Below are 8,282 nucleotides of genomic sequence, written 5' to 3' on the forward strand. Positions count from 1 at the left end.
CGTGTCCAGGTCATTTAGACTGGGGAGGCCAAGGTGGGGCACCGATTCAAGCAGGGGTGGCACTGAACACGGCATTAAGGAAGGATGTAGGCAGGTCCCACTGCTGTGTGGGTGTTGTTGTGGTGAAAGGATGCATTTTGATTGCTTTTTGGATTCAGCTGTTGGAGATTGTGTTGGCCATGTGTGTTTATAGCCGACCTATTGGACAGCAGCGCTCCCGGCTATCTGGAGGTATGAAAGCTCTACAGTGAATTCTGAGATTAATCTCAGAACTCAAATACATTTTTCATTCATTCGTAGCCCTAATCCTCTTCCATACAAGACCCAGGTTGAAAACAACCAGAATTATCAGGCAAAACTGTCTACTGTATGCATATGAAAAATGTAGGCTACTAACATTACCTCTTTGTTTTTATCTTCAGGTGCATGCTGCATTTATCTTTGCCGTTCAGTTTGGTCAGTTTTTCACATTAAAAGACACATTAATTTGGTCTTCTCTCTGCTCCCCTTGGTGTGTTTCTTGTAACACAGGTGCGTAGTTTTGGGGGACAAAATGCACCGACTTGATGGTCCCGCCTCTAACCTGGCCATCAGCCAATCATAACTCAGGATTTTGGGGTGGCACCTGGGGTGGCCACCCCCTAGACCCGCCCCTGGATGTGAGAAAAATGTGAGAATGCGAGCGCCTTGGGAAACAGTTTGTAAGCTCAAACATGCTGGCAGCTCAACACAAACCTGTTGATGTAGAAACACGATGTTGATGCGGACTTTGTCTCCACGCTGATCTCCTTACAAGCTCCGATCCCCTCCAGCACCGACCCGCCAGCGCCATAAAGAGCCATGTGTTCTGTCCACCCAAACACACTCTGCTTTACATAATCAGCCTTAATGAGTGCTCGTTAGACGGGCTCGTTAGTGCAGCTCGTTAGCGGCCGGCTCCAGATTACAGCTCGTTTAATCTGGATGTGCCACATTCCTGCCGGATTATCAGACGCCTCACAACATCCTGGACCCCTCAGACACACACACATACATACATACACTTATATACACAGTGTGGTGCTCTGACACAGCATTGCACATACATATTAAGGGCTCATGCACCCATTGGAAGTCATGTTGTGTCCTATTGCCCTAGATAAACCTGCTGAGTTATGATGACCCAGAGAGAGAGAGAGAGGAATGACAGATATTAAGAGGTCCTTGCCAAAATATGCTTATGCTTAACATATGCTTCTATATATAAATATACTGTATGGTAGATATACTGTGCATAAGAGTGTGAGTATGAATGAACTGAGGTGCTTGGAAACATGGAGGCCAGTTGTGACTCAGTAGTTCTGAAGGAAATTAATTCTCTTGTTTGGTGTGCTGTGTGAGGCCCTGCTGCCTAAGAGAGTGTGGGAAACACACACACACACACATACACACACAGCGGTCTCCGCTCTTGTGGGATTTGTCATATTTTTCTGGCTCAGCTCTCTGCAGGGATTGGTCAACCCCCTTCCTGCGTCTGTGTGTGTGTGTGTGTGTGTGTGTGTGTGTGTGTGTGTGTGCTTCCTGAGGCACGTCATGTCATACCAGAAGTCTCTCTGCGAGGAAGGAGAATCCGTTAAAAACGTATGCAGACACACACACACACATGCACACTCACACACAGCAGGCCCTCTCACCACTTGTTCGTTTCCTGGCGCTCCAGCTGGCTTGACCCACCCCTCCTCTCCTCTCTCTCCCTCTCTCTCTCTCTCTGCTCTCCTCCGTCCATTCCAGCGCTCTCCTCTCGTCCCTTGCGGTTGTGTTTTTTTTCGGGGGTGAGCGATGTGCTGTTCGGTGGGTTTCGCGCGGTCTCTGGGCCTGGCCCTGCTGCCTCTGGCCCTGTGCTGTATCCTGGCCAACCTGCTGCTCTTGTTCCCTATGGGAGAAATCACCTACATCCAGCAGTACCGCCTGGCCAGCTACATCTGGTACTTTGGTGGACTAGGAGGTGGGGGACTGCTGGTGAGTACAAACTACTAATGAGTTCTATTCTATTCTATTCTATACTTGTAGCTTATAGCTAGGGCTGCTTTGTTAACTTCTACTCAATCATGCTAAAGTAAAGTGAAATTTAACTGGATGTTGGGGCGTTCCGGTGAGATGAAATTGTTCTATTCTGCTCTGTTTTGGGGGTCAGAGGTCATAGATGCAGTCGGCAAGGTAAATTCATTCTATAGGTTTAGTATAAAACCTATTAAGTGTATTCAAGTTGTAGTTCAGTTCATTTCTCCATCTGTTCAGCCACACAGCTCAGTTTAGTTTAGTGGGATAACTAACCCTTTCATATGGGGAATTTTATTATACTTTAACTTAATTATTAGATTTAGAGGTTTGTAAAGAGAAGTGAAGTTGAAGCATGGGGAGGTTTTGTATCTTTGTCTGTAGGCAGGAAATAGAGGAGTGGTAGGGATGAAGCAGTATCTTCCCTAAGTGAATGGTCAGGTTGGGACACCCTGCCCAGCAGATTAATACTGGTTTAAAAGAGGAGCTGGTGCCATGTGGTCTGAAGGCTGTTTCAAAGTATTCATCAGTATTGGTTTCAGCGGAGGCAGAAATCCACCGAAACCAATAATAATGAGATTCTTCGAAAAGGCGTTTTAACTAAAAGTCTCCATTGAAACCGATGCAAATGATATTCTTTTCATTGCAAACCAGTACCACCTCCCTTCCTCCCTTATTCAACGATAGGGGAGACACTGGTGCATGTATTGTATATACAGTGGTGGCAGTGTGTGCTATTCAGCAGACTGGCCAAAGCCTCTTTCTTTCTCTCAGTTTGAGTTGATTCTCTACTGCCAGTGCTGATCCCAACTGGACTGCACTGAACTCATGTAGGCTGCACCGGTCTTCATTTGCTTTCCTCATCCACTTGCTTTGTGGGTTTGTTTCGTTGTCGTTTTTTTATGTGCAGGATTAGCTCTGTCTTTCTTATACATGCATATTATAAGTTTTTACATCCAGCACTTCAGCTTCTCAGTCTCAGTTTGTTTGCCGTTGCTCATCGGGAACAATGGAGTGTTGTGTGAATTCGCAGTTAATCCATCTGCCCTACATGTGGCTGATCTGATGGGTTTACCCTCTGACTGAGCAGAAAGGAGCTGCCCTTTAGGTTTGGTTTTTAAGACGAACAGAGGAGAGATTGTGCTTTTCTCCGACGAGATTAACCCTCTTGAACGGCGGAGGGCGTATAAAGCTTCACTCTTTAAAATGTTTAGTTTAGTTTGTTTATTTACACATATGAAGCGATGACACTCAAAGAGAGTGCAGTTTGTGTAGGTGAGATAAAATTTTTAAAAAAGTAGGGGACTCACAAGAACGTGATCATCTCAAGTAAATTAGATACCATAACCTTAAATCATAACTTAAAACAAAGTGGAATAACAAAAATGAAATGTCTTGTTTCTTTTCAGTCACTTAATTGACTGACTGATTGTGAAGAATGAGGAGGTTTCTCAGCTGGTATTACTGAGACTTACAACAAGGACAAACATAACATCTTTGACTTTTCTCATGGAGCAGAAGAGTGGTGAGGTTGTTGTTTTCTGTGCTGGTTTAGCCCAGTAGAACATCAGCGCAGTACTGTTCCCTGTGTAAAATCACAAAGGTACAACCCCAAGTTGTTTTTGACATTCGGGGCTTATATCATTCTCAGGTCAAGATACCTTAATAGATCAAATCATACACATTTTCAAATGCACTAGAGGGCTAGAACAGTGATGGATCAGCACAGACGAACAACCAAACGATGATCAGAGATGTTAGTAAGTCCTGTCAGTTGTCAAGACCACTGGGGTTGTCTTCTGATGGGGGGAACCTGGACCTTAAAATGCCCAGTTCACACACAAGACCCGGGAATTCCCTATGGGTTGTCACCTTATAACATCGTCAAAAGCAGATGTGTTTACATTCAGTTGATACTTTCTGGAAACAAAGCCAAGGTCGGCTTATTGGCCAATCAAGAAGCAACGATGCCTTGTGTCGTTCACTGGCACAACCCTATGAGATATGTGGCTCTGGGTAGATCAGGAAACAATGTTGTATCTGTGCTTAGTAGAAAGATTGATTGTTAAGCTTTATATCAAGGAGCATTGGGAGTTATGTAAGTTTGTTCTGGAGATTTAGCTGAACCAACTTGTTTTTGTCCCTTTTTTCCCTTTTTTGTTGCTTTTTTTCTGGAAATGACAGAACACCAGGAGTCAAAGTGCAAACTGAACCCCTCTGGGAGAAATCTATCTTTAGCTCTCTCCCTTCCTCTCCCTCTCTGTCTCTCTCCCCCGTCTTTTTTCCTGTCTTGCTCTCCCACCCTCCTCCCTTTTCTCTCCCTCTTTCCTTCTCTCTCTCTGCACCTCCCCTTTACACTGTCAGCCTCTCTCTCTGGCTCTGCTGAGGATGTTAAGGATAGTGCTTCAGGGGGACATCCAGGATGTGTGTGTGACGATGTTTTGATCTTTCTGTGTGTGTGTGTGTGTGTGTATGTGTGTGTGTGAAACCTTGGGAACTTCCCTCCCTCTGTGAGGATGTGATTTAAAGTCCCTGACCTCTGGGAGAGAAACAGAGAGACAAGAACACAGGAAAGACGAGGAGAGAGAGTGAGGAGTGGAACCCTCAAACAAAGGGATGTATAGGGCTGTCATCTTCCTTCTCTCTCTCTTTCTCTGATCCCAATCTGTGACTGGTTGAAAATAATGAACCTACCAGCCCATGGCTCGTACTTGGCCATCCTTCCTTTTATCACTCGCTTCGGGGAGTTCCTGAAAAGAAAGGTTGGCTTGTCTCGCCGCTCCAAGTTTTAGGGACTCTGCTGTTTTATGGTTTATGCCGGTGTTCACCCGTCAGTTGATCGCTTTTATCGTTAAGAATGTGGAAGTGTGAGAAAAGGCCCATCATAAATCAGGTGTAATCTTACCTATTAACAGGTCACAATCTGCTGATGTTGTCTCAGGCCATGGGAACACCTACTGCAGCCATAGTAGACAGTATAGTCTGCATCAGCATGACAGTGGATTGATTTCTTTACTTCCCAGGTGATTGGTTTGAAAGATGGACTAATTGGCTTATTACCTGAATAGATTCTAGGTTGCTTATATGGGCGGTATTGCCTTAACACATCAGGCTATAAGGCTGGTTATGCACTATGTCAGTGCTGATGAGCAATGCTCCCAGTAACAAGCAACAAAGAGAAACTGGGTCAAGGTTCTCTAGATGTTCCCTAATTTTTCTATCTTTCTTTACAGCAAACCAGCTGCAGCCTCCTTCGGCACTGTAGCTGTTTTCTTACCTAAAAAGTTGGCATGTGTATCACTTCCTAATGGAAAAAAAGTTGTTTTCAGAAGTTATAAGTATTGAAATTATGTCATTTTTTGTTCTTCCAGATGCTGCTTCCAGCTGTGGTCTTCATCACTCTGGGGAAATGTGACTGCTGCTGGAACGAGAGCTTAATGGTAAGGAGCTATGCTAATACGGATGCTAAATCTGTAGGAGGCATGCTAAGCTAATGCCGCGCTAAGACCCATAAGAAGCGCATGGGAGGAATGCTAAGCTAATCTTTCTTAAATCTTGTGTTCACTCGTTATATTGTTAATACAAAGCTTGTGTCTTTCAAGCGAGGAATGATGGGCTGCCAGACATTTCCTTGTTTATGCTTCTGAGAGCCAAACAATTTCTCGCTAACAAGGAAGCTACCATAGGATTTGCTGTGGTGGAGCTAACATGAAGGCTGCATCTGTTAGCTAACGTTACAGCTACTTCATGATTTTTCTTTCTTTTTTATCGAGATATCAGGCTTTGGACCCCACAACTCTATTTCACACCTATTAACTCTTCATATAGACTTCCATTTTCCTGATTTTTTCCTGTTTTTTGCTCACAACTCGGAGAATAACAGTTTACAGTAGTAAATAATTGTCAGTAAGCCAGCTAACCCTGTGTCTTTATGAGGTGGAATGCTAATGCTAATCCAGCTACGACAAGAGCCCCATTGTTCATTAACACTCAACAAAGTAAGCTTGGCCCACGCCACAATGTGGCCCACATGAACAGCTGCAGTGAAGTGTTGTGTGTGTGTGTGTGTGTGTGTGTGTGTGTGTGTAGCAGCTGTCCCTGTCTTATCTCTGAAATGGAGATAGCCTAATGAAGTAGCTTACGAACACACACTCATACAGACACTCAGACAAACACATACACATTCTTATTTAAAAGGTCTGTCTCTCTGTCTCTCCAGATGTGTGGGTCAGTACTGGCAGCTGCGGTTGGCCTGGTGGGGTCCGGCTACTGCTTCGTCCTATCAGGGCTCGCCTTGCTGCAGGGTCCCCAGTGCTTCACCTCCCTGGGATGGACATACCCCTTTGCAGACAAGGGGGGCAGGTGAGGAGACAGCATGGTGTGTGTGTGTGTCTGTGTGTGTGTGTGTGTGTGTGTGTGTGTGTGTGTGTGTGTGTGTGCGCGCATGCGTGTGTGTGCGTGTGTGTGTGTGTGTGTGTGGTGGCATTTCATGGTGCATGGTGCCTCATTTCTGTATAAATGGCCAACTTTTACTGTCTTTTACACTTTCTTGTGTTTGTCTCTCTCTCTCTCTCTCTCTCTCTCTCTCTCTCTGTCCCAGGTATCTGTTGGAGCCGGAGTCGTGGTCGACGTGTCACCAGCCCGTCCATATCGTGGAGTGGAACGTGACTCTGCTGTGCGTGCTGCTGGGCCTGGCCGTGCTGGAGTTCATCATCTGCCTCTTGCAGCTGGGGAACGGCTTAGTCAACGCCGTCTGCCGGCCCTGTTGCTACAAACAGGAGTACAGCCTTAACGCTTAGCGAGTGTGTGTGTGTGTGTGTGTGTGTGTGTGTGTACGTGCACACATAAAAATACACACGTGCGAACACACACGCATACGCAGGGGGTCTGCATGCACACGCAGCCTAAAAAAACATCCAGCGCTACACGTATGTGTGTGAATGCAACACAACACACAACCTCACCACTTAGACACACACTCTCTCACACACACTCTCACGCACACCTGAACAGCATGTCTGTAACCACTGTACTTTACAGCTTTCAAGTCGGCATGTTTAAAGTGATAAAGACTCTTTCCAGTCATTAATAATTCAATAATAATTAGGCTGATGGATGGGAATACTCTGTATACCTGCATAAACCCTCGACTACACTACTGATTTTATTATATGAACACAACTATTCTATTCTAACAGCATAATTAGAATGGATAGAAATGATACTCCCATTCAAATTAACGTCATTTCGCTCGTACACTTAAGATAGACTCTTAAGATGAAAGTAGAAATCATAACACCATCCTCGCACATTTCCATGGCAAGATTATGAAGCTTCTATGGCGGCCAAGATGACCGCGATACACCAGCAAGCGTCCTTTCTCTCCATTTTTATCTCTGTGGTTCTAACGTCCGCAGTGTGTCGGAACACAGATGGATTATGGGGCTTTCTATGACAGACAGATTTACATTTTTGTGTGTATGTTTTGTATGACATTTGTTTTCATTTTCAGAAAAAAAATTAAATTGTTGTAAATTGTTTTCTGTATGTCTTCCGGATGCTAGTTCAGTATTAAGGACATTTTATATATATTTAGTGTCATATTTTTATAATGTATGTTTGTTTGTGCTGCCTTGAATAAAAAATAATAACTGTTTCCATTTTAAATTTCCAGTGAGTCATTATATGTGTGTGTGTGTGTGTGTGTGTGTGCACGTGACCCTCCTTCCCCCTGCACCTCCTCCTCCAAACTTGCTGTAAATGAGCTGTGTGTGTTCTTTGTCAACTCATCTGATTTCTTCTCTTGGGTTCTCCTGTAGGATTTTGGGCTCCACTCTCTCCTAGAGAGGGAGAGGGTCAGTGAGGGTCAGTGTGTGTGTGTGTGTGTGTGTGTGTGTGTGTTCCCTGTTTGGAGTGTTGAAATCAGCTCCCAGACTGGAGTTTCCAGAGTTGACTGTTATTGATTGAAAAGTTACATCACTGTAAGGACCCAAACTGAGTAAATGTAGTTAAAAAAAACTGGTAGCAGTCCCTGTTAATGGAAAAAGTCTAATCAGATTACAGATGCTGTTTAAAAAATGGGTGATTGTTGGATTGCTCAGACATGTTTGAAGGCAAAACATGTATTTCGATTTTGGCATTATGAACACAAATATTGATGTTGATTGGTGTTGATGATGAGATGTGTAAATAATGATAACACAATTTAAAACCAGTCTTTAAAGTAGTATTAATTGTCCTGTTTA

General features: G+C 44.3%; 1 protein-coding gene across 2 annotated transcripts; it reads left to right on the plus strand.

Moving 5' to 3' along the window:
- Positions 1-1,602: 1,602 nt before the first annotated feature.
- tm4sf1 (transmembrane 4 L six family member 1) lies at positions 1,603-7,664 on the plus strand. Of its 2 annotated transcripts, XM_071925226.2 has the most exons (5): positions 1,603-1,620; positions 1,771-1,998; positions 5,409-5,477; positions 6,257-6,399; positions 6,638-7,664. In XM_071925226.2, exons 2-5 carry the CDS (start codon positions 1,819-1,821, stop codon positions 6,834-6,836), a joined length of 591 nt encoding a protein of 196 aa, XP_071781327.1. In that variant the 5' UTR covers positions 1,603-1,620; positions 1,771-1,818; the 3' UTR covers positions 6,837-7,664. The 2 variants fall into 2 exon arrangements, with proteins under 2 accessions (XP_071781327.1, XP_078141857.1); XM_078285731.1 differs by lacking the exons at positions 1,603-1,620; positions 1,771-1,998 and adding an exon at positions 4,713-4,799.
- The last annotated feature ends 618 nt before the right edge of the window (positions 7,665-8,282 follow it).

This window comes from Centroberyx gerrardi, chromosome 9, assembly GCF_048128805.1.
Source record: "Centroberyx gerrardi isolate f3 chromosome 9, fCenGer3.hap1.cur.20231027, whole genome shotgun sequence".
Classification (NCBI taxonomy): Eukaryota; Metazoa; Chordata; class Actinopteri; order Beryciformes; family Berycidae; genus Centroberyx; species Centroberyx gerrardi.

Excerpts from the sequence above, each read along its gene's own strand:
- tm4sf1 (XM_071925226.2), top strand. The coding sequence starts at position 1,819 with ATGTGCTGTTCGGTGGGTTTCGCGCGGTCTCTGGGCCTGGCCCTGCTG. Across the intron at positions 1,999-5,408 it reads TAGGAGGTGGGGGACTGCTG|ATGCTGCTTCCAGCTGTGGT; the intron begins GTGAGTACAAAC and ends TTGTTCTTCCAG. Across the intron at positions 5,478-6,256 it reads GCTGGAACGAGAGCTTAATG|ATGTGTGGGTCAGTACTGGC; the intron begins GTAAGGAGCTAT and ends CTGTCTCTCCAG.